At 44.7% G+C, this 26,454-nt stretch overlaps 2 protein-coding genes across 3 annotated transcripts in view; both read left to right on the top strand.

The window, feature by feature from the left end:
• The window catches only part of LOC142405439 (serum paraoxonase/arylesterase 2), a 281,937-nt gene that overhangs the window by 203,562 nt on the left and 51,921 nt on the right, over positions 1-26,454 (top strand). The gene's annotated exons all lie outside the window — the stretch shown is intronic.
• PDK4 (pyruvate dehydrogenase kinase 4) lies at positions 1,118-11,828 on the top strand. The gene is made up of 11 exons (XM_075492850.1): positions 1,118-1,286; positions 2,197-2,338; positions 3,392-3,463; positions 4,048-4,232; positions 4,663-4,752; positions 5,282-5,359; positions 6,018-6,094; positions 6,822-6,920; positions 7,208-7,318; positions 8,022-8,135; positions 9,216-11,828. The coding sequence occupies exons 1-11, from the start codon at positions 1,133-1,135 to the stop codon at positions 9,357-9,359; spliced, it is 1,266 nt and encodes a 421-aa protein (XP_075348965.1). The 5' UTR covers positions 1,118-1,132; the 3' UTR covers positions 9,360-11,828.

The raw sequence follows: 26,454 nt of genomic DNA, 5'->3' as shown, positions 1-26,454 counted from the left end.
ATCAAAGTTCCCTCTCCAGTAGAGAGGAAAGGTGCGCAGGCTTTTCCCAGCTCATCCCTGACCCTGGAAGACGAGCTGACTGTGAGAGAGGTGTTCCGTCAGCCACCTCGTGGGTCAGCTGTAGAGACAGTAAATAAGGGTCACATGGCGATTTGGGACTAGTGCGTCACCAAAGCAGCTGTCTTCAGATATTTGGTCACTATTAATCCAGGTCACAGTGATGACCTACATGTCAAGCACCCAGAACCCTGTGGCTAGGACCTGATTTTGCTCCCTCTGCACCTCCACGTATTCTCTGCGCCGACCCTGGACTTTCAGTAATTCCACCGCTAGCATCCCCTGCACTTAGAGCAAAGACAGAGTCTCCCCTTTGGTTAATCCACTAGACATCAGCGTACCCCTCAGGGCTGGCAATACAGCTGCCGCCACAGCTGCCAGCCACCACCGCCCTGGGCAGGTGGCCGGGCCGGGCGGGGCGGCCCAGGCCCGCGCCCCACAGCCCGGGGGACCCCGCCGGGGCCATTGGCTGTCTCTAGAAGGCCGGACCCCCCCGAGCAGCCAGTGAGGAGCGGGAGGAGCGCGGCGCCCTTGGCTCTTGGCGAGGCCGCCCCGCCGCTCACGTTGCCCGGCCCCGGCCCAGTAAACAAGGTCACCGGAGGCGGTGCAGGGCCAGCGCCCCCCCCGCCCGGTCCCGAGGCTCCCCCGCCGCCTCCCGGGCCAGCTCGGCGCCCCTGGCGCTTCCCCGCGGGGACGGGGGACGGAGGACGGCGGGGGGGTGGAAGGGGAGCCCCGCCAACGGCTGTCACGAGCCGCCCGCGCGGGGAAGGTGCCGTTAGGGCGGCGAGGCGCGGCCTGCCGGAGCCCCGCCCCCCGGGGACTGTAAATAGAGGCGGCACGTGAAGCCACCCGCCACAGGCGAGGGGACAGCGCGAGTCCTGCTGGCACCTACCGGCCTGCCCAACGGATACCCGCCGACAGGCTCACCTGCCACCCACCCGCTCACTGACCGACCGGCTCACCTGCCACCCACCCACCCACTGGCCGACAGGCTCACTTGCCACCCACCCACCCACTGACTGACCGGCTCACCTGCCACCCACCCACTGGCCGACCGACCGACGCCCCGGGAGCGATGAAGGCCGCCCGGATCGCCCTGCGCACCGCCGCCCCCCTGGCAGGGGCCAGCGGCGGCAGCAGCAGCACCCGCAGCCGGTTGCCGCGGGAAGTGGAGCAGTTCTCACGCTTCTCTCCCTCCCCGCTCTCCATCAAGCAGTTGCTGGACTTCGGTGAGAGGCGGGACGAGCAGGGGCGGGGAGGTCCGGTCGGCAGAGGGCGGCTGCCAGCCTGTCGCTCGGAGGCTTGTTTCCCGGCTGAGGGGCGAGCCCGGGGGCTACGGCGGGAAGGGGCGGGAGCGGCGCTGCTCGGGCCGGAGGAGGCGGCGATCCCCCGCCGGGAGGGGTCCGGGCTCTGCCCGCGCTGGAGGCGCCGCCGCCCCCCGGCCTGACTGCCCAGCGCCAAGGCGGAGGGAGCGGGGCGGCCCCCTCAAGCGGCGGGGCCGAGACCCGCTCGGAGACCTGCTGGCCCCGGGGTGGCAGCGGTGGCGGGGAGGTCGCCTTGGGCGACCAGCCCCGGCTTGAGACACCCGCCGGCCGGTTGCCAGGCGATGGTAACCTGTGACCGCCTCGATCAAAGCTGAAGATAGGCTACAGCTCTATTTCGGTGGTGGTAATGGGATGGGCGGGGCCCTAAGAGTTAAATCAGCTAATGGGTGTTTTCGTGTTCTGCGGTACACGTTATCGGGGAGGAGTCATTAGTCTTGTCCTGATGGAGTGAACAAACTGTACCCAGATCCGATTACCGCCTTGGCAGCTGTGAAGGCTGTGCTCACATGACATTTTCAGATGTCACCCTGAAGAAGCCCGTGTATACAAAGGCTGGAGTGCTTCTTCCAGAGGATTACAAATAAATCCCGTGTCTAAAAGGGAAATGTACAAGTGTTCCTCCCAGGAACATGCTGTGTCTTGCTGTCATGTAAACAACATTCAGCACAAACATATACGTACACTTAGGAGAATTGGCCAGTAATAGCATGATGATTGCAAAGGAATATAGTACAGAAGTCTGTGGCAAGGCAGCAATTTGTATTTGTATCTTGAAACTTCTTAAACAAGATTTTTGTTTTGGATTTATTCATAGGCTCAACTAATGGATGTGAGAGAACTTCTTTTGCATTTTTGCGACAAGAACTTCCTGTGAGGTTTGCAAACATACTGAGAGAAATTGATCTTCTTCCTGATAAATTACTAGGTACTCCATCAGTACAATTAGTGAAAAGCTGGTAAGTAAGAACTACTTGAATTCAGCCTATAAAATAACATAGCTTTGACAACTTGGTTGTCACAGACTTTTTCGAATAGTAGAAGACAATAACAAAATACACTAGAAATGCAGGTCCTTCATCAGAGCTGAACTGCAAGCTGTTTTACACTGTCCTTTTCTAGCATACTAAAATTACATTGAAAACCAACATGGTTATATTGTTATTTTTAAATAGTTTGTTGGGTTTTTTTTAACTAACAGTTTGAAATAGTTGGTAGAGCAAATCTCACTTCTTACTCTTTAAGAAGGGAGAGAAGAAAACATGTTCTGTTTTCACGTAGCATTCCAGACCCTCAGAGCTACACAAAAATGGGAAAGCAGGCTATATACTTGTTTGGATCTCTCACTGATGGAATTACTAACAGAGCTTCCGTTGAATAGCATATTGCCTTGGCCTGTGCAGCGAATGTTTGGCATTCAGTTGACGTAATCTCTGTGGTTGACACAGTGGTTGAATCTGATTTAACCTCGCTTTACTGGCACAGTTGCAGCATTTGCAAGGATAGCTGACATAAAGGGCAAAAGTATTAAAGTGAGATCCAGAAACTGTTCTTAATCTAGCAAACAGTTGTGCCTTTGCAATATGCGTCAAGGCTGTCAGATGTTAGCACAAGAGGCTCAAGTACTTAGCTTGTGCCAAAGCTGATCAGATTTGGAAGAATTTTGCTTAGATGACTTCCTGATCAATGTTGCCATTTGGATCTTCTTTTGAAACACCTCCCTTCTCAAGAATTGTAAAGGGATCCTACGTACCTAAAGTGAGGGTTTAGATTCCTTTCTGGCTGGCAGGCACAAGAAAACACTTTTAAAACTTCTAGGGTTCAGGCAGTCAAGAAATGTCCATCTGTGATTCCATACTTGGATGAAACTTTGATACTCAAAGATACTTCAAACTTCTAGCTGACTTGTTAAGAGTAATGACTTGGACAAGACAAAGTATTTTTCTTGTTCCTAGACTAATAAGAATCAAATGAATAGCATACATTTCTTGTGGGTTTTTTTTTTTCAATAGGTACATCCAAAGCCTAATGGAGCTGGTTGAGTTCCATCAGAAAAGCCCAGATGACCAAAAAGTCTTATCCGAGTAAGCTTTTCATTTGTTTCTTTGAACTTTTGATCTCACATTCCACTTTTCACAATATAGTCAATTTAGAATGACAGCTGTCATGAGCTGAATTTGATAATCTAGCATGAAGTGTTGTGCATAGAGCAAGCTGGTTTAAATCTCTGATCATGTTTAGCAATATTGCAAATAAATATGACCCGTTGCAGCTTGGTTTCAAGGGCATACTGCCCCTTGAACTGTCACGACAGAGAAATATCAACAAAAATTATCGTGATGTCACATCCCTGCTTCTTTCCAAGATGTCAGCTAGGGGTCTTTTTCCCTTCCTCACATTCTCCTCTGCTGAAACTATTATGAATGAGTAAACAGGCAGTGAATTTGACATGGCTAATGATTACACCTTTTGTATTAAAAATATCAAACTCTTCTGGTTTAGGTCAGTGAGAAATTACTTTTAAAAGAATGAAAAAATAGACTGTATTTTAATATTAAGGTTGCTATGCACTTACCTGTGCTGCTGCTGGATTAGATAATGACATTATCTAAGCTTGCCTCCATGTAGTCTTAGAATAAAGTTCTAAAAAGATCTCTTTTTGACCTAGCTTTATAGATACATTAATTAGAGTCCGAGACAGACATCATGATGTGGTTCCTACAATGGCAGAAGGAGTAATTGAATACAAAGACACTTTCAAAGTAGATCCTGTCACCAATCAAAACATTCAGTATTTTTTGGATCGTTTTTACATGAGCCGTATTTCCACCCGGATGCTAATGAACCAACACAGTAAGTAGAAATTTTTACCGGAGGAAAAACTCAACCTAATGAGGAACATGTTAATGTAAACATTTCTTAAAACTGTTGGAGACCTGCCTCAGATGATTTTGTGTGACACTGAGAAGTTAGAAACTGAATGTATGACTTAACAGAAGTAATGGGGAAAACTTGTTTTCTAGACTACAGACTAATTGTAGTAAGTCTTGTGTGGTGTATGTAGGAATCTAATTACATCTGAAAAGCCTTTAGATGTTGAACTACAGAAAAGCCAACGTAGTTTGCTGGCAGTAGATAGCATTTTTAACTTGCAAAAGGCATAAACAACACTCAGTATTTTATGTGATTATACACTGTGATCACACTGTATTAGTCTAAATTTAAGGCTTTTTTATAATATAGTATTTGGGATTAAATACAGTATTTTTTTCATCTCAAACAGCCCTTCTTTTTGATGATAAATCCAGCTCAGGGCACCCAAGGCACATTGGAAGTATTGATCCTTGCTGTGATGTTGTTGAAGTAGTGAATGGTACGTATTCTCAGATGCTTAACATTTCTCTTCACGATCAGTATTTATACCTGATTGCAAGCAATTTGGGTAACCAACATGTGTTGTATAGGATGCTGACTGTTTTTTATTGAAACAGCCAAAAACAGTCTGTCAAAACATCAGCTTTTATAGGACAGAATTTAAAATACAAAGTAGCAGTAAAAAAATGTGTTGGAGTAAGGCCTAGCAAGTGACAGATGAGGTAGGAATTAAAGTTGTCTGTGGTGTTGAGACCAGCCTTACCTACTGGTAGATAACAGATGCATCTGTTTTTACAGAATTATCAAATTGTACTGAAGATTTACCCATGCTGCTGTAATTGCCTATTTATTCTCAGTTTTTAATGCACACAGTGGATGCAATGTTATCATTCCTTTGAAACACAGGCTTAGTCTGTAATGCCTTAGCAGCTAATGCAGTTAAAAATCATGTTTTGCTATGCGTTAGAATGAATTTCTACAGTGTTTGACATTACATTTAACATATTTTATTTAAATAAATATTTCAGATGCCTTTTTAAGTTCCAAGATGTTGTGTGACCAGTATTACTTAACATCTCCAGAACTGAAACTTACTCAAGTGAATGGTAAGATGAGAGCTTTTATGTCTGTCTGCTGATCGGTAGCCAAACCGCTGCTTTTACTGAATCAAAAGGCTCCCATTTCTATAGCCATAATGGTACATACCAGTTGGTCTGTCTTGGGCTAGTTCCTCTTCACTTTCTGCTATAAGCACCTCATTTAATCTCCTGTGTTAGAACTCAAATGTCATTGTATCTTGAACACTAGATTTCCTGAGGTAATATTTATGAATTTGAGAGAAGACAGACTAACCTGTACTTAAAGTAACATGATAAATTGCTAGAGAGGAGCTCTGTATCTGGGGTAAGGAGTGGGGCTGACTGAGAAACACTGGTTCTGGTCCAAGCAGCCTCCATGTGTCTGATCTCAGGAAATCTGCTTAACCTCTAAAATCCTTTACTTATGAAATAGAATTAATACTTGATTTTTTTTTTCTGTTTATTTGAAAATAAACTGTTATTAAGCAAGTGGTAATTACAATCTAAACACTGTTATGAGTGCATAAAGTTGTTTGCTCATTTGGGGGGAAAAACACCAAAACTGAGACTTGCTTTATTTTCCTGTTTGTTCTGGCATACAACTTGTTTATTGTAAAATTTGGATACAATACAGAAAAATTCCATCACCCTTTCAAATCTTGCTTGTCTTTTTCCCTTCCTCTAGGAAAACTTCCAGGAGAGCCAATTAACATCGTATATGTTCCATCTCATCTTTTTCACATGCTTTTTGAGCTCATTAAGGTATGTCAGTATAAGCTGTTTCTTCCCTTAGTAGTCTGAGCTGGAGCATCAATATTTAAAATCTCTAGCTAGATCTGAATGAAGTGAAGTTTTGCATAGGACAGTGAGATTTCTAAAATGTTCTTTTTTTGGGGAAATTCCTTTCCCAACTGCCAAAGCAATGATTGCAGTTTGTAGCAGAGTATTTGGACACTTTTGCGTGGTGGTAAATGGGACAGGGTAAGGGAGAGAGAGAGTAAAAGTGGGACGTGGGGTTGTGACCATCGCTAACCTTCTGCTTTTAGGGATTACGTTTGTAATGCAGGCTTGCCCTGGTGCATTTTCTGTGGAGTGGGTGATACATCTTGAAGTAGTGAATGGAGCTGAACTAACGTGCTGCCAACATGGGTGCAGAATTCTGGCAGCCTTTAGCAACTGCTGAACTCTGCTCTTCTCCAGAAACCTGGTGACTCTTCAGGGAGTTAGGTTATTTAATTTACATTGGCTGAGTTATATGTTGGGCAAGAACAGTGTAGTCTTTCAAGCATAGAAGAGTCTTGGCTATGCTTCGTCACTTTTAGTGTGAGACCTCCTCTGCTCCTGTACACTGAATTGCTAAGTGTGTTCCTTGGAAGCTAGGCACTGATAGGAATGGATAGTAACTGTGGTCAACCTCCGCATAACAGGGGTATGATTTTAAGTGCATAGATCCAACGCTTTCTGATAATGGTAACCTTCATTTCCATAGAATTCGATGAGGGCAACCGTTGAATTCCAGGAAAACAGTCCTTCCCTTTCTCCAATTGAAGTGACAGTTGTTCTAGGACAAGAAGACCTGGCAATTAAGGTATTTTGTTGGCCTACTACAATATGGACTTAATGTAATCTTGATGATTGCATGCACTGTAGCAAATTCTATTAGAAGAACTTGCAGCCCCTGGCAACAGATCAAAGATACTATGCATGAGCCTTTTGTTGATAGCCTCCATTTAGCACAATTATTTAACTGAAAAATAATATGCTGCAAAACAGATGTTTGCATGTATTACTGTTGGAAGGGATCATTCAAATAACAGCATTTTAAATACCACTCTTAGTACATTATTGTAGTAACTTTATTCTCTCTTAAATCAGATCTCAGACAGAGGAGGTGGTGTTCCAGTAAGGAAAATTGAGCAGCTGTTTAGCTACATGTATTCCACAGCACCAAGGCCAAGTATGGATGGTGGTCGAAATACCCCTCTTGTAAGATATTTTCAATACTCATATTACTAATAAGCTTGGTATACGTGTTGGACAGATTGGTAGGTTAATAAATTATGAAACACTCTGTCCACCCTACTGCTTTGTGGGGTATGCAAAGATTAAGCCTCATAAATATAAATTAACACTTTCTGAAGCAGGTTTTTAATATCTAGCTTAGTGGACAGAAATATTTTTTTAAAGGTATAAATAAGAAGAACATTCCAACCTGAATCTAACCCTGTTATTTTTCTTATACTCCAATGACAGTAATTTACTTGGTCTTCACTCCCCCTTAGTCCTCAAACTTATAAATTATGGTGTCTTTATGGAGGCAAGCACAACTGGAATAGGCTTAGACTATTGTTTATCTACCAGTGGCAAACTCCTTTTACTGATTAAGCTGTACTAGCAAAAACAAGGCAGGGAAAATACAGAAATGTAATGTGTAAAAGTAAGACGCGTGTATAAACCTTCCCTCTTCCATGGAGATTTGTTTTCTCTTTCTTGTGGTTTTGTTTTTTTAATGATCAGTTTCAATATTCTGTATGAAAGTGATTAGAGATTTCTGTTTCTTTTAAGAGATGAGTAAGTGCAAAGGACTTCCTAACAGTTTAAAATCTCTGAACACTTTCCAGCTATGTAATTTTAAGTCATAAGAGGTAGTAAAAAAATAAATTAATTTTGTCTTGCACTTTATTTTTAGGCTGGCTTTGGGTATGGCTTGCCAATTTCTCGTTTGTATGCCAAATACTTTCAAGGAGATCTAAATCTTTACTCCATATGTGGTTATGGAACAGATGCTATTATCTACTTGAAGGTATGTATTTTGGTTTGGTTAAATAAAAGGTAGTGTTGGTAACTACCACTAATGCAGTGAGGTAACTACTTGGTATAATTTTAAGGTAAATGAATTCTCTGCTCATGAGTAGAAAAGCTCTCATTTTTTGTTAAGAAATGCCAGTAAGATTTGTAACTGGTATCTAGAATTAAAAAGGTCACTTGGCTTTAACTAGTCTACTTGAATACTAGTGAGAGCCCCATTAGTTTTTAGAATGTATTAAGATTTATTATCTACTGGTTCATGGAATATAAAGTACTGGGAGAAAGTGAAGTAACAGAAACAGAAAGGTGTGAGCAACAGATCTGGTTTCTTTAGTGTTGTTTCTTTACTCCCGACAACCAGAAAGACTGTATAAACTAATCCTTAAAGAGTCTAGTACCTGGTCCTATTCAACATCTGCCATATAGCCCATATATGGGATTCGGATATCAGTAATCTTGAATACCTGGCGTGTAAAATGCACTGCTGTTTTTATAAGTAATCTGGAAAAAAAGACTACGTATTCTTTTCTACTTTTTGTGCTTACTCATGGGAAAAACTTGCTTTTAATTTCTTCTAGTAAACCAAAACCATAGTTCCAAGCACACTGAAGCACAACCAGAGAAGCAGTACAAAAGGAAGAGAGGGTTCAGCTATATACATGTTGCATTTCTATTTAACAATTTCCCAATAGAATATGAATTTTTTTTAGCTGCAAAATATGGAAGTAGGAAAGGAACATATTTTAAAGTTTCTCTGGAATTTTGTAAATGAAAGTTCTTTTCTGCAGCTTCCAGGACTATATTGAAAACAGGTTACAGAGTAACTCTTAAGGCCTATAAAAATGCATAAATACAATTTGATGTTACTGCATTTTTCCTGCCAAATTATCCAAAGCAAACATAGATACTGAAGCACATAAATGACTGCATCTATTGTAGAAACATTTGTGTAAATAACTTTGTTTTGTAGTGTCACTGGCTTAACGCTTGAAACATACTGCAGGAATTTTTGCAAAGTGGCATTATTGCGAGGTAGAAACCAACTAACTTTTTTCCTTCTTAATTTTTTTTTTAGGCCCTATCAACAGAATCAGTAGAAAAACTCCCCGTTTTTAACAAATCAGCTTCTAAGCATTACCAAGCTACCTCAGAGGCAGATGACTGGTGTGTCCCAAGTAAAGGCCCAAAGAATGTGGCAAAGCAGAGTGCAGCGCTCTGAAGAGAAGTTGGTATCCAAGAACCCGAGGGGATCAAGCTGGCTTCTCAAAAAAGACTAGCGTTTGGAAGTATTCATCTACCTCCAAACAAGCAAATTCTTCAGTTTCAGGACTGGTGGAAGAGAAAGAAGATAAGGATGTTGTAGCCTGGGCTGTATGCACTGAATGTGAAATCTTGCTGTGGACTTCAGGATGAGGAAAATAGGAGCACATATGTTTTTAAAGAAGATATGTGTATAGAAGAACATCAACTATTTTTGTTCTTAGGATCAAAGACTTGATGTGGTAGAGGTGTGCAATTTTCGAGTCCTGTTTAATGCTTGAATTCTGAATATCGATAAATGTCACTTATGCTGGTGTATATTTTTCTCCTAGAATAGTTATCAGCGGTTCATCTTATTACAGAACTTCTCAGGTAGATAGATAACACCTGTACTTTAAAGCTGTATTTAACTTTTGGAAAAGATCCACTTAACATGGCAGTCTTGTAGCAAGATACAAACAGCATTCAAATACAGCCTGACTGGGAGAGAGGGAGTCCCGGGAGGTAGGGAGAAAGTGTTTTCCATATATAAGAAAGTCCCGTTTTAAAAAAAAAAAAACAAACAAACAAAAAAAACCCTGTACTCCAGTAATAATTCTTATGTGATGCCTTGCTCTGAGTTGCATTGCTAGGTTTTTTTATGTTAAGCTGTTCATGGAAAAACTAGCCAAGTAAGGATCCTATGCATAAGGTAACTAAGAAGGAAATCGGGACATTTCAGAAAGCTACTGGAAAGAAATGGAAAGCTACTTGGTTATAGCTTCTGTAAGGTTAGGCAACATCTAGCCTACATCCCTGCGCTCCAGAAAGCATGTGTCAAGTAAGTAGGTTAGGATTTTCCAGGAACTGAAGTCAGACATGCAAGTTGAACAGGAAGGTTTTGGTGATCTGTATTATGTAAGCATGATGTGGGTAACAACAGCATGTTTAAAATGTGGTCTTGTGGATCCCTTTTGTCATGGTGTTAGAAGATTAGTGGCTCAGTACACTAAACTAAAATCTGCCTATCATCTTTGTCAAATTTGTATTGGACCACACTAGCTCAAAGAGGTACACGGGGATTCTACACCTTGAAAGCTGGGATGAGCACTGAAGGTCTGTTTGAAAGGCTTTCAGGAAGAGTGGTGTTGGAACTAGAATTTTATTCTAAGAACTGTTCATTGCAATGGAAAGGGCTTAGGAAATGAGAAGTTTCAAAATATGAACAGCACTGAAAACTATAGAATAACTTTTATGAACAGCAAAATAATGGGGAATTGTCACAGTAACAGTGCCAGTGGGAGAGAGCTGTTGGGAAAATATTCCATTCTCAATAAGCTTCTTCCTTTCCCATCTTCTCTGTGCATTTTCCCCCTTGTAAGCAAGGTAAACTTAACGACAGAATAGAAGTTAAACTATTGGACATTGCCAAACTGCCCAGTCAAAGTTCATCAGGGCTGTATAATATAACTTGAATTTTTTTTTTTACTAATTAGCATATTATCTTAAGTGTATATGATCCTTTGCAAGTACAGTATTTAAAGCATCCTGCTCAGTTGTATGACAGTTTTCTAAAACAGATTTGTATTTGTTGGACAGAAAGCCACTCCATACTCTACTGTGAATATCAAGTATTTTTTTTAACAGGAACAAGAGCAAGCTGGAACTACCTTTGAGTTCTAGAAGTCCTGTTGGGACAGATTTCTCAATCAAAAATAAAATAGAATTCTGATACACTTAATTTCTTTTAAAAACTAAATTTAGAAGTATTGGTGATAACTACTGAGCATAATGACTTCAGTACCGCATCAAGGCTGTTTTTATCCCAGTGAATAAGCTGCAGTCACTAAAGGTCACCAGATCATGTATCTGAGCTCAGCTCAGTGAATGAAATGGATAATAAAAATTAAATATTTTTGTCTAGAATATACAGGTGTGAAAAAGCTGCCTTCACTGCCATAATATACTTGAATATTTGTTGATTTTTGTATTGAATACAAGGTCACAAAAACATATGTGGGTAGTCATTGTTGTCAAGTAAACACAAATTATACCTCTCTGTCTGCACTCGGTAATGCTTAAACATGAGTTCTGATCTCATGGTATACTGTACATCTGTAACATAGCTGCAGCTACTCCAGGTAGGAGCTGTAACTTTTGTCTCAAAGCAGCTGAAGCACACGGGTGCTGTAAACACATCTGTAATGTTGTTTGCAGAGAGAAGCTGCAGAACACATTCACGATGCAGACAGAGGTGTGTATAGCACTTAAGGAACCCATGTGGAATCTGTGTAGTATTAAAAATTACTTAAGGGCTATCTACCTAGGTAATACAGTACCTTTTTCAGCATTTACTGAATTTTTATTCCTGAAAGTAGAGTTGTAGTTTTAAGCCTTTTACTTGGATGTAGATGTTGAAATAATTTTATAATAAAATCTTCTAAATGGTTGTCTAGTATCTTTATTTTCTGCTAAGAAGTCTAGTGCAAGCAAGGACCTTTTTTATTTTAAGTCTTACTACATGGAGTTAAGCAAAGCAACTTTCATACTGTGTCAAATAGACGTAGCAGGGGAGAAGCACTGAAACAACGGTCTGCTTATGCTTAATGTTGCATCTGCTGAGAGTTTACATAGTGCCTAAAATCAGTGCATCACATCACCTTATTCTTTCTAATTAGGATAGCATTCATCTTCAGAGATGGTAATTGAGAATCCTTCATCAGTGCATATTCTACCCTCTAAAATATCTATTTTTTTGTTCAGCTGTAAAGAATGTGAATATTCACCATCAGTTTTAGTTTTATATTAAAAAAGGCATCCATCATCAAGTCTTTAACAAATAACTTTTTCCACAGGCTAAACAAAAGCCTCTCTTCCAGCTCTGAAGCAATGGGACAACCGGCTTTTCATAGCTGGTTTGTAAGAGAACGGTAGTTATCAGAACAGACTGTGCCATGATGAAACAGTCCTGTCCAACTGGTGCTTTAGCAGACTTGTGTTTGCCTGGGAATGTCCTGCATCTCCCTTAATTTTAAGAAGATAGAGTAACTGTAAAAATTTGTGTAGGTACTTTACCTGAAAGATGAGAGGTGAAAAACAGCCAGACCCTGGGTGTCTGGCAATAAATCTACAAGTGACAGCCCTGTGTGCTGAGTTTCCCCTTCTTAACAATGTTTTTTCACCTGTAATGCCAGGGAAGCAGATCAGGTGGTGTAAACTTTTAAGTGTTTTGCAATTACAGAAATGTACCACTCTGACATGGATCAGTATGTCAGGTGTGTTGGGAGAAACAACCCAGAACTAAAAGTGGGCCAGGGACTTTAATAAGCTACTACAGAAAACAAAACAAAACCAACAGCAAAAACACCCATTGTGTTTTCTTTTCCCCATCCACCTTTACTGTCTTGCAGTCCCCAGAGACAGGACTAGCACATTTCCCCTCAGGAATACATATACATGCATTCCATACCTCACCCACGGCAGGCTCGGGAGACATGCACACTGCACGTGGGAGCCGGGCATGCCGCAGATGCGGCAGGACGTACCCGGCTTGCTGCGTGGCCCCGTGTAGAGCACGTGGCCCCAGCAGGCAACGCGGTCTCCCCGCAGCATGCTGCTCACAGCCCATCAGTTCCAGCCAAACTCCTGCAGTCCAGAAGGCACCAGAAGTTGAAATGGTTGGGTTTTTTTTTCCTTCCCCCGCACAAACCCAGTGAGTGACAGAGGCCACGCACCCAGCTCCTGATTCAGCAAAGCACCGGAGGTACGGGACTGGCTTGCTTCTAGCACGTCAGGGGTTCACCGACATCAGCAAGATTACTCGACTAAAAGGCGTTCTGGTTTCACAGGAGATAAGCAGATGTTGCACTTCCCACTTTGGCCCCCCGATCATGACCTTACAAGGTTCCTGATGTCAACAGAAACCATGCCAAAGCACCCTATGTTTTCTCTTCCAGATCGTTAGCTAAAACGCATACACTGATTTTGTTACTGGTGCCTTGGCCACACGTCCAGATTAATCTCCCTGGAGCCTTGATAAGGGGTTGTTCATTATCATCTTTCCCCTATCACTTAGCGAAGCTTTCAAATCCACCAGACTTTGCCCTTAGCGTGCAATAATGCCCTTCCCATAGCATTTTTACAAAACAAGCTTTGCTGCCTTTGATAAGAAACGCTACGGGACTGGAAAAAAATAGATTGGTTTTTTTTTTCCCTCCTTACAGTAGTGATGATGACTTGAGAGGAAGAATTGTCTGGTCTTAAATTCTTGAGTAGTTCTGGCCAACAGGAGGTAGAACTTGGCAGTTTATGGTCCCTCAGCTCAGCTAATTGGGGGGGGGGGGGATGGTGAAGAGGAAGGGGTACACTTCTGGGTTAACATCTTTGGGTTTGTGTTCCCTAAAATCTGGCAACACAATTTTAAGTGCCTGTATCTCGATCCTGTATTACAGTCCCTAAGGTGGCTTTGCAGATCTGTGCTGGCATGCACGTTCAAGACAGAATGACTGACTCAGTACCTGGCCAGATGCTGCTCCTCCTTGCAGTCAGCAAAGAGAAAGCGGGACACCCCGGTGAGCAGTCTCAGTTGGCCCTATGTCTCTTCACTCCTTCATAGGGAGGAAAGGGCAGAAAATCCCTGTGGGCAGTCTGAATTCTTCCCTGCCATCTAGAATGCTGGATGGCACAGCAAGAGGCTAGAAAACAATCCTGTGTCTTCGGAATATTCTGAGGCCCCTTAATAACATAATCCTTTATATAAGTAGGAAAATGTGTATGGGCTATCAGGAGCTGCTCCTCACCAGCTCTCTTCTATATTCCTGCTGCAGCTATGAAAGAAAACCAAAACAGTGCAACAAAATGGCCCACACAGAATTAGTGCAGATTTTCCTGTGTCACCCTCTTGCTTTGCAGTTCCTAGCAGGAAGAGGCAAGGAAAGAAAGGATCTACCTGATTTCCTGCTGTGTGAGGGGGAGAGCCTCGAGGAATGAGGCTCGCGCCGCCTTCCTGGAGTCATGTCCTGAAAACCCAGACAGACCTGCAATGCCAGGAAACACAGCAAGAGGAGCGACCGCTATTCCCACCGTTTGGGGCTGAAGAGCATCCTCCTGGAAGGTGACAGAGAGTTTCTAGTTTAGGACAGCCACACTTTAAGTCACATTAATATGATTCATCCAGATATGCCCTGTCTGGAAGGCAAGTAAGAAAAGCAAGTAAAAAAAAATATAATTGTTTCCATTGTTGTTTATAGGTTGGGCTTTCTGTACTATGTCGCCTTAGGGGACTGGGCCTGAAAACCGAGAACCTTGGCGTGGGATTCAGCACACCAGGTACAACACCTTATCATGACACTACGTATATGTCTATGTATGTGCCGATGGGTGAGTTGGATATGAGCTCCCTCTCTAGTGACCAGAGTCAATATATCCAGAGGACCCCAGAAAACTATCAATCAGCTCCTCCTGAAGCAGACACCTACATCTGGCCAGCTGAATAGCTCTCCTGTCTTCAATGGCAGAGTTCAACTAACTGCAATGGAGCCCTAGACATCTGGGGCACATGTAGGTACCTGCATTTAGATGGTTTCAGCTGTGAGCTGACTCCCAGCTAATTCAGTTGCCTAAAAATAGACACGTGATGCTATATGAGGAACCCTGGAGTACTCTGCCTGTCTCTCATCTGTCACCCCAAAAGAACAGAGATCTTCCACAGGTCCTTTGTCACGCCTGCCAGTCCCATGCAAATACCTTGTATGGACGCTCTTGGCTTTCTCAATTATCAGTGAACGTTTATGTTTAGGTAAATGACTCAAGTCCCCTTACTAATTCTGGATGGTTGTGGGAGGCTGGAAATGCAGAGATCAAAACAACATCACTGCTGTGTCATCGCTGGCCAGGGTGGACAGGTAATGGAAAATCCCAGACAATATTTGTCCTGCAGCAAATGCCAGTGGGATCATTGCAGAGGAACCTTGTTGGCTGCTGGCACAAGCTGTATCAGCCTGGAGCTGCCTCTGCGCAGCTCATCCCCACTGGCTGCATTTCGCAGCATCGCAGGTCTGTCTGGGTTTGGGGCTGGCCACGGTGCCACACGACCGCAGGAGACGGAGTGAGGCTCATCACTCAGGGCTCTGTACCCCACAGGCAGCAGCGCAAGCACCCGAGAGCTCTGTCTGAGCCATGTTTACTCCTCCTGGGACACCCAAACACCACTTAACTTGCTAACTGGGCAGGCCTTTTACAGAAAATTAGGAGCTAACTGTAGTTGATGCTGATTGTTAAATACCATGAGGCATACTGAGAAATCAGATGCATTTAAATCTCTTTTCTGAGTGTTCATGCTTGTGGCTTTCTCTTTTCTAGCAGCTTTACTATCCATAACACTCCTGGTTGATTTTTAACAAATTAACTGGGAAACAGGGTGGCATACCTGGCAGGGATATTTGTCCTTTCCTCCGATCGCTGTGGCATGCAGCATGATGACTAACGTGCATTGAAAAAGGTATTGGTGTCCCAGAGTCACTCCCCTGCTTACAAAGGGTATTACTGGAGGAATTCAACCTTGGTGCAGGGGTGGATTGGATGGTTTATACCACTCTGGATATTAACAGGTATGTCGTTGCTTCACAGACCGTAGGAAGCTGTTTGCTCAGGCATAAAACCTAGTTTGTGTTGACACAGAAGCACTTGTTTGTTCTTAGTTAGGGCCTGTTATAAAACCCTCTGAACTCACTGGACAACTCTCCCTTGTTTCTAATCAACTTTGCCTCAGGTTTTACATAAGTGCGTGATGAAGAAAGCTTCATTGTCAAACTCTGACTGGGGACACTCTTTAAGTTTTCATTATTTATGTTATTTGTGGAGATGCCCAGAAGCCTTTTGCTGGTCCAGACCACTTCATGAGCTTTGCCTCTGTGGCCTTGCCCTCCTGTTCCTCTGTTCTTCCTACTCCTGCTGCTGGAGCCAGGCTGGGCACGCTGTGAGCATATCTTCTGTAGCTGAAGGATGGGAACAGTGCTTCGGAGGCATGTCACACTTCCAAAAGGTTTTGATGATTTTTCAAGTCCAGTGGATGATCAGTTCACTTGAGAAAAAAAAAAATCATAGCACCTTCTGCATATTCCCAGGCTTCTGTCTCTTGAATGACAACATCCATGTCAGAACATGGAGAAATGGCAAAACTGGAGTACCATAAATTGATGTAGGCAGACCTTGGAAATTATATTTCAGAGATTAGTATTCAGGGCTGACTGAAAGAGATGTTTTCATCTTTCTCCAAAGAGTTGTCCTTGCCTTCTCCTCTGCTCTGCAGCAGAATGATATTCTCCACCTGTGAGTATTGATGTTAAGGGAGAGGATGTGACTTTAAATCTGCACTATTGCTGTCAAACAGAGCAGAGAAGAACTGCAGATCTTCCCATTTCTTCCCAGGCATGAACACACCCACTGCTATAGGAAATGAGAGGTTTGGGGGAGAAGGTCTATCCTCAACAGCACGCTCTTTCAGAGGGGGGGTGTTTCATTTCATAAGAACAGAAAGGAGATTCCAGCAAAGCTGTGGACAATGAAAGGCTAAAATAAATGCTCTTCACCATTTCTTTAAAGTATACTAACACTGGAAAGTTTGCTCTTTTCTTTAATGTAAACATTTCTAGCAGAATAGCAGTATATTCCTGTACATTATGTTAAGCTTTCACTTATAAAAGTTTTTTTTAAATAATAGATCCAGAAGCAGTTATTCAATTGTTCTCATTTTTATAGAGTATGCATATGGAATACAGAATACAGGTAATGGATCAATAGTTGTCTGTAAGCATGTCTGAGAACTTCTGCTGATGTAATTCACTGTTCTTTTCTGTAACGTGTTTCTAACATATGCTAACCCTTTATTTTCTTTTTCAAGCAATAAAAAAAGTGTAATACAATGTGGGATCAATATATTAGCCAATGTAAATGATAAATATTAGAGTAGTAATAATTAATCTTTAGACCTCATACCATGTCCACTGAAATCTGTGACAAGCTTCCCATTGGCACCAGTGAATTGTGGACAAAGCCAAAATGGTTTGAGCTGCTGGTCAGTAGAAGAGACACGTACACTCCTGAAGGTCTCTAGAAGACAACAAGCAAACTAATTTTTAACTCCTTCAGAGTGCAAGACCAGGCAAGAGGCCGGCCTCACTGTGTTACCTGCCATGCCGTCTGCAAGAGAGCACGTGTTGTGCTGGAGGAATTATGATCAAGCGACACACCTAGGGGAGAAAGAGGAGTACGTGACATACATTTAGACATTCCAGATATGTTGAACAGAAACGTGTATATGCACATATGAGCAACTTATAGGTATTGAACTGGCTGACAGCTCTTGCTTCAGCCCCATATCCAACACAGTGCAATCCTTATACTGGAAAACCTTGAGCTCCAAACACCCCAGACCAGAGGGAGCTCAGCTCCCAGCCTTTCTGTTCAAGCCAGGTGAGACCAGCTCCAGGCTGGGGAAGTCTGGGTGCAGAGATGCCGCTGTCTCTGAGGTGTAAGTGTGTCCCCATTTAGCAAAGCGGGCAGTTTGTCCTTGTGTCCCTGGCCACCGAAAGCTCGGCTGGGATAAAGGGGCTTTGCCACGCCTGGAGACAGAAAGACAGGACTCGTTAATGGCACACAACAGTGACCAGCCACAGCTTGTGCTCATTTCACACAGCTGAGGCTTTTTAAAAACAGGATTAAGAGTGTCCAAACCCCAAACAATGTGAGGGCCCGCTTCAATACGGCTGGAAGATTATTCCAGCTGTTTGGGTCTGGCAGCCTAAAAAAGCGAAGCTTGCCTCCCATAGTCAGTGGAGCTCCAGACACTGGGATGTGAAGAGCTTGGTTTAAGCAGAGGGCAGACTGGCAGCTAGTGCTAGATAAAAGGACACAAATCAGTGCTGTAAATAAGGAGCGAACAGTTATAAACCTTAAAAATACCCTTCAGGAAACACATAGCTGCTGTTCAGTTGCTAGCTGCTGGCTCTTTTGTTCTGCTTACAGCTTTCCATCCTTTTTTTTTTTTTTTCTTTTTTTTTTTTTAAGGACAAACACCTGCTAAGTATACAGCACGGCCTCCTCCAGTCAGGGCTGGGGACCGCGGGAAGCAGCGGTGCCTCTTGGTGTCGTTCTGGCAGCGAGAGGCAGGGAACCCACAGGGACAGCGTGTTCCCTGATGGCTGCACCGGCAGCTTAAAAACAGGCTTATGTCGAGTCAGCGAGAGTCGCCGGGGCTGGTCACGCCACTGCTCTCCCTCCCTTTCAAGGCTGCTGGAAGGAGCAGCGTCAAAGTTCAAGCCCACGTTCGAGTCTGTTCCAGGCACTGCCTTGCAGTTTGCTCCTGCCTGCCCGGAGCCACCCACTCCCAGTCTCACCAGTGCGCCCAGGTCATCTGAAAATGGAGGGGAGCCAGGGCTGCCTCTCTGCCCCATTCCCTGCCCCGCATCAGAAGGGCAGCTCTCCCTGTGCTCGAGTGGGTGCTGGCGGCCGGGCAGGACTCGGTGCCATTTAATTGCAAACCCTCCCACACTCACAGCAGGGCTGGGTGACAGTGTGTCCTGGTCAGCTGAAAAAGGAGTCCTCCTTCTTGATCTTCTCCAGGCAGAACCAACCCTCTGTCAGAGCTCTTGAGAGGATGGAAAGGGGACAAGGATGTTAAGGGGACACGGCGTGTGCAGCTCGGGTATGCCCCTGAAGCACAGAGGCGCGTGGGTGCTGCACGAGGCGTCCCGCAAGAGGGGACCACGATGGCTGTAGCACAGCGTGCCACGTACCTGTGGAGTTTCAACCAGCTGGAAAGAAAAGTAGGAGACTTGGGTTACAGAGGCTCCCCGCAGCCGTGTCAGGGTGTCTTGGATGTCTCCATCTGAAGCTTGCTAACGCCATGTGTCTGCCTGGGATGGGGCTGTGTATTCGCCTGTTTGTTTGCCTGTTGTTAAGGTCCCCCAAGAGTCCTCAGCTGCCTCTGAGGACAAGTGCAGGAGAAAATGTCCAGGTTTGCCCTGAACTTGCAGTCACTGTGGTGGGCAGCTGCTCTCCATGGAGGGGCCACAGCCCATGCTGGGGGGAAGCTGCTCTCCATGGAGGGCCTGCAGCCCATGCTGGGGGGAAGCTGCTCTCCATGGAGGGCCTGCAGCCCGTGCTGGGGGGAAGCTGCTCTCCATGGAGGGGCCGCAGCCCATGCTGGGGGGCAGCTGCTCTCCATGGAGGGCCTGCAGCCTGTGCTGGGGGGAAGCTGCTCTCCATGGAGGGGCCACAGCCCATGCTGGGGGGCAGCTGCTCTCCATGGAGGGGCCACAGCCCATGCTGGGGGGAAGCTGCTCTCCATGGAGGGGCCACAGCCCATGCTGGGGGGAAGCTGCTCTCCATGGAAGGGCCTGCAGCCGGTGCTGGTGGCTCATGAGTCCTTCATGCCAGGGACAGGCCTTTGGGTGTGCCTGTTGCGAGGGAAGAGCACACAGAAACGTTGACTGTGACCAAGGGGAGAGTCCTGTGTTCAAAATAACATTGTCAGCTTCAAGTATCACAAGTCACAGTTCACAGCCCTCAAAATGCTGATTCTTGTTGTTAAATAAACAATGTTTAATCTTGTTGTTTTACATTGGATTTATTTTTTTCTTCTTCTAGTTTGCTGTTGGACTTCACCTCCGGGTATGCATTTCCACTCTCCCTGGTTTATTGGGACATTTAGTTTTCACCACATGAAAATCCACATCACTTCTAATGCCGATTCTCCCCTTTCTCCCTCAGTTCTCCACCCTCCCCACCACTCGGACCGCCTGAGCTCCTTCATCTTCCCTGCACAGCTCCCTGCCATGTCTGCCCATTTCCACCCGCCCAGACTGAACTGGCTTGGCCAGAGCAGGATGCAACCATCACTCCAGTGGTGAAAAAAGAAGCTGCCAGAGGTAAATGTCTTCATGGACAGGGGCTTTGTTGATAAACCTCAGATCTCTAGAGGGTGCTGGTGTCATTAGAAGCCAAGGTCGCTGGTCTGTACTTACTCCCACACCACTGGAGGATGCAATGTTTGATTTTGGGGAAAGCTGACAGAGCAAGCAGTCTCTCCCATGTTTCTGATTACAGGGTAGGAACCTCCCACCATGAATCACAGAATCAAAGAATCACAGAATCGTATAGGTTGGAAAAGACCTTTAAGATCATCGAGTCCAACCGTAAACCTAACACTACCAAGACCACCACTACACCATGTCCCTAAGCACCTCATCCAAACGTCTTTTAAATACCTCCAGGGATGGCGACTCAACCACTTCACTGGGCAGCCTGTTCCAATGCTTGATAACCCTTTCCGTGAAGAAAAATTTCCTAATATCCAATCTAAACCTCCCCTGGCGCAACTTGAGGCCATTTCCTCTTGTCCTATCACTTGTTACCTGGGAGAAGAGACCGACCCCCACCTCTCTACAACCTCCTTTCAGGTAGTTGTAGAGAGCAATAAGGTCTCCCCTCAGCCTCCTTTTCTCCAGGCTAAACAACCCCAGCTCCCTCAGCCGCTCCTCATCAGACTTGTGCTCCAGACCCTTCACCAGCTTCGTTGCCCTTCTCTGGACACGCTCCAGCACCTCAATGTCTCTCTTGTAGTGGGGGGCCCAAAACTGAACACAGTATTCGAGGTGCGGCCTCACCAGTGCCGAGTACAGGGGCACGATCACTTCCCTACTCCTGCTGGCCACGCTATTTTTGATACAAGCCAGGATGCCATTGGCTTTCTTGGCCACCTGGGCACACGGCTGGCTCATATTCAGGCGGCTGTCAACCAACACCCCCAGGTCCTTCTCTGCCAGGCAGCTTTCCAGCCACTCTTCCCCAAGCCTGTAGCGTTGCATGGGGTTGTTGTGACCCAAGTGCAGGACCTTGCACTTGGCCTTGTTAAACCTCATACAATTGGCCCCAGCCCATCGATCCAGCCTGTCCAGGTCCCTCTGCAGAGCCTGCCTCCCCTCAAGCAGATCAACACTCCCACACAACTTGGTGTCGTCTGCAAACTTACTGAGGGTGCACTCGATCCCTTTGTCCAGATCATTGATAAAGATATTAAACAGGACTGGCCCCAACACAGAGCCCTGGGGAACACCGCTTGTGACCGGCCGCCAGCTGGAGTAAACTCCATTCACCACCACTCTTTGGGCCCGGCCATCCAGCCCGTTCTTAACCCAGCGAAGAACCTCATCTCCCATGCTGGCAGATGAAATGTGTGGCAAGGCAAGGCACGCTGCCTGCCCCTCAAAATCCATCCAGCATTTGGGTTTCATCCACCCGCCATACAAGCGAGGGGCATTTGACTGAAGACTTTGTTTCAGCAGGCTGGGTAAACGGGTGCCTGCAGGTTAGGAAATCCAGAGGCGGTGGAAAGCAGCACAAACCTGCAGAACTGCAGGGGAGCAGAGAGGGGTAGCGGCTCTGCACCCCAGCGGGGCCTTCTCACCCCCCTTGCTAGAAGAGGGTGCAGTGACGGTGTAGCAGTGGGGATCAGGCACTGTCTCACGTGCCAGAGGCCACACAGCCAGGGAGGGGAGGACACACCGCTCTCTTCCATTCATATCCTTGGGATAATCCACCTGCCCAAGCGCTGCGGCTGGCGCTTGGGGCCTTTGCTGGCTACTGCACCCACCCTCCAAAGCTGAGCACCTGAGCACACAGTCAGAGAAACATTGAAATAATATGCAAATATTGTAAATTATTGCAGGAACTACAGATTCCTGTGTTAAACCCTATATAATAATACCCTAGATAATTTCTAAAGTAATTCAACAAAAATAGTAAGGCAATTGGGTCTCAGTTTTAGACTGGAATGCTGCATATTCTGCAGGTCACACCGGGCATGATTGCATTAGAGAACTTTAAGACCAGGGTAATGCTGTGGTACATACTGTACTCCATCTACCCAACAGCTGCAAATTACACCATCAGTGTACTGACATACAAAAAAAAAATGTTACATATAAAAATGTGTTACTTCTTTTCTTTCCAGCTGGTTGAAGCTCCTTCAGTTGAGAAGGGTTTGACTTTGTTCATGTCTTGTTGCTCTGTGTGTATACAGGTGCCTGTGCAACTCATTTCAGATTATTTTTAAGGGGGACAAATTCCCTTCACTGTATCAAAAAAATTATCCCAAACAAAAGCTACTAAAAATGCTATAAGGTGGGAAAGAAAGAAAGAAATCACTGAAATTCTGTGGATTTATGGTGGAGGGAAGGGCAGGGCTGTGAGGGAAATGGACCCAGATGACAGACTGTGGTCCAGATTTCCAGCAAGGTATAGTTCAGAGCTGCTGGCACCAAGAGGTGTGCTCACCACGGACATAGGCAGACAGCGTGCCCTTGAGTTCAGGGCAGCCTTGCACCTTTTCCCCAGCAGTGAACTTGGAACCAGCAGGATAGACTCACCAAAGGGTTGGCTCAACTTTGGGAGGTGGATGTAATTCAATAGACTTCACTGCAACTGGATCTTTAGGGACAGTTTTACTCTGCATGGATGTTAAAATACCTATATTACTTTTTGTTGTGAAATGGCTTTGCCCTGACTGCAGTGATGTCTCTTCACCTGTGCTCTCCAGCACGCTGTGTGCTTGTAGTCAGCCCAGGCACTGCCCTGCCCTTCAGCAATGCCTGCATTTTTGTATTGTGTGAACCAGTGCCCATATATTTATAGGGCACACAATTCTGTCCCCTCCTTTATAGCGCATTATTATAAAGTAGACTTCCTGTGAGTATTGCTACTCTTTTGTTCCTGTGCCTTTTTCCTCAGATCTTAGCAGTTTATTTATTCTTAGTCCCTGACCAACTAGTGGTGTTTTTAGGGTTATCAGGAACAGGTAAAGATCCCCAGTCTTGACCAAAGTTGTCTGGATTCAACCCTCTTTCCCCCCACAAATAGCCAGCAAGCTTATGGCTATACGCAGGCATTGCAACTCCCCACTGACAGTTAATATTGACATAATCTAACACAGTTCTAATTGCAGTACAAATAGCCTAAGCAGCCATATGAATTGCACTGTCACAAGGCTAAAATGTGGTGTGATTCAGGCACTAGGCAAAAGGCTGATACCAGCATCCCTAGCCAACCCCAGCTTGAAAGAACAGAACTGAATGCTTCATCAATGGTGTAAAAATCATCACATGCCCTACTGTCCTTGTTTCAAACGCCTTAATTGTAATTTAGCAGCACTCCATAGGATGCCTGTGCAAGGTAAAGGACAACACACAGCTGCCATGTGCTAAGAAAATGTTAGCTGTGAATTAAAATCAAACAGGTCATTGGAATGCATAATAGCCATAGTCACCTTTCCACTTTGTGTCTTACGAAGCTTAAGATGCATTTGGAGAAATAGTCAGAAACAAATTTCTGAGCGGCAAACCAATTTCATCTCACAGTTGCTGTATATAGCAATCTTTTCTGGTCCACTCAGCTGCTGTACCAGAGGTCCCTGCCGTTCTACAAATAGAGACTGTGGTAGATCTTTCCACTACTTTAATGTAATTCTTGGGGAGGTTAAGGTGTCAGAGGCTAGCTAGGCTTTGGCATCTCTGTTAATAGCGTGTTCTGCACTGTCATTTAGTAGAAGAGCAAACCCCAGGGAGTACAGGGACATTCTACTGCCATATCCTGAAAGTAAATGGAAATATTGCTGTGTCCGACCCATCTATATCTTGTACCGTTTCAGAAAAGCAGCAGCAGCCCTCCAAGAGCCCTGCAAACCTTCCAGTGCACTGAAAAGCTGGCATGCCTCTTTGGCTTCTCAGGGTTTAATAAAGGTATATAATAGCATAGGCCACCCCAGACTGTTTCAATTTTCCTTCCAATCTTAAAGACTGAACTCTTGTATGTTTAACTTAAAGGTACTTGTCCCATGAGCAAAATCTGCTGCCAAAAGCATTAGCGCATTTTCAAAGGACGTTCCTCAAATACAAATGAGCCAAGCCTCTGTGATTGTTTTAATTGGTCCAGCAGTGCTTGCAGCTAAAAGTAAAGCTGCCACCTTTCATGGCAGACCAGACCTTTTCCCCTACCCTCTAATATTTGTGTTTCTGACATTTTACAAAAATAGTTGCCAGTCTCGGTCAATCTGGGAGATTTATATAAATTCATGATCACAGCAGTTAACTTGATTCTGTCAAAACTGGTGTACAGGCTGTAAGATATTGCTCCTTGGAAAGGGGCAATTGGAAAGAAGAGAAACAGTCTTTCAAGATGGTAAGTGGTTTTGAATAAGTAAAATTTCATTGATGCCAAAACACTTACGGCAATTTATTGGTTTCAGCTCTGAGACCCTGATTTGGGTTGAAAAACACTGATTGAAACTAGAGCAAAGATTTTGACTGGGATCTCTCTGCAAGTCTCCTCACACAAGGCCATGCACACACAGACCCGTGCAGAGCTGCCAGAATTTAAATGGACATTTCAACATCATTCTGCTTTTGTGTAGTCAGGAGTTTTGGTCCAAAACTTTTCAAGATGATACAGGCAGCCTTGTGACATGCAGCCGTGTGACATGCAGCCCCAGTGACAATGCCATGTAAGAGCATGAAAAGGGGTGCAGGCAACCCATCCCCTTCCCCTGCCAGCTTTTCAAATGCCAAGAGTAAAAAGACATGGAGATCCTGGCTGCCTGTGCCAGGTGGCCCCAAGGCCCCATGTTTATGGTCTGGGCTTTGAGACTTTTCTTCTTTGTAATGCAAACTCTTCTTAGTGCAGTCATTATGAGAGGAGTGAGGGACATGGAACGAGCACCCCTTGTGCCGAAGGTCCCAAGGCTGAGTATTGCTGCCATTTGGCCAAGCAATAGGCTCTCATCAGGAAGCTTGTTTTTGGAGTAGAGGTGTGTGACATTGACTGTTGAGTATGGTCTTAAAGTAACAGTAATGAGCACACTAACAAAACATGGATCACGCTCTAGGACCAGTCTGTATGCAGACAGTTGTTGATACTCATCCAACGCCACCTTTGTGGAGAGAAGACATACTTATCACATCTCTAAGCCTTGTGCAACCCGTATAGTCTTGATACCACTGCACACAGTAGAGTGCAGCTGAGGATATATCCTTCCCCTCCTGCCACCAGCAACACTGGAAAACTAGCCTGTCTCAAGGATGAATGGTGGAGGTTTTAAGGACATGTGGGCTGGAGGCTGAGCAGGAACTAGTCAAGATTTACTGCTTCCACTTCCAATGTCCTGAGTTTCTGCTTTGCAGTCTCTGTCTCCTCTTCTTGGCATTAGGCCAGCAGGACAAGCAGCAGTGTTGGAGAGCTGACCCAGCCACGCTGTTTTGGGCTCGTTGTCCTTGTATCTAAAGGCTGACCAAATATGAATAGATGTTTAAAGGTTTTGAAGGAAAATACATTCCTGAACACCGTTAGGTTGTCTCTGACTTCAGTTTCACCTACATGCTCTCCATGGAGAAATCAGTGGAGTTTTGAGTCAAGCTGGATCCAATCAGACATCAGGGGCTAGGTTTAAAATTATTGCAAGAGCACTTTACAAAGAGGATGTTCATATTTCCATGAATAGTTGAATTATGGCTTTGCACTGGTCCACAAAAACATGCAGAGTGTCTCTATGTTCATAGATGGGATAACTCCTTTTGTCAACAATGTATGTGGCTTAAGAATATCTCTTCATAATCACCTCTTAAAAAGCACAAGGACCAAAACATGTAATCTCATTGCTATCCATTGAGAAGTCATTAGGGGAGCTGTGGGAAAGGGCTGCCGATGGGAAAGGATACTTCATTCTTTGTGCCCATCTGTGCTTTAAATATTCTAATAGGCTGTGAAATGCAGTGGAAATGTCTCAAACATGGCTACATCTCTACTAAGAAGCCAAATGGCAAAAAGCAACTCATTTCACAGAAGACACCAAACAACCCTGAAAACCATTTTCTGTCATTTTAGGTCATGACTAGGTTCAAACTTGCAGTGTAGGGGTGACAGCTGGGTCTCTCATTATTTCCACCTGCAGCCATCCACTCTTGCAGCTTTGAAAATATAAAAGCATGATCAGGAATTATATGACAGTATAAAATTTCAAGGCATCT

The sequence above is a fragment of the Mycteria americana genome, chromosome 2, assembly GCF_035582795.1.
Source record: "Mycteria americana isolate JAX WOST 10 ecotype Jacksonville Zoo and Gardens chromosome 2, USCA_MyAme_1.0, whole genome shotgun sequence".
NCBI lineage: Eukaryota > Metazoa > Chordata > Aves > Ciconiiformes > Ciconiidae > Mycteria > Mycteria americana.
Note: the sequence above shows the minus strand (reverse complement) of the source record. Positions and strands in the feature narration are given on the sequence as shown.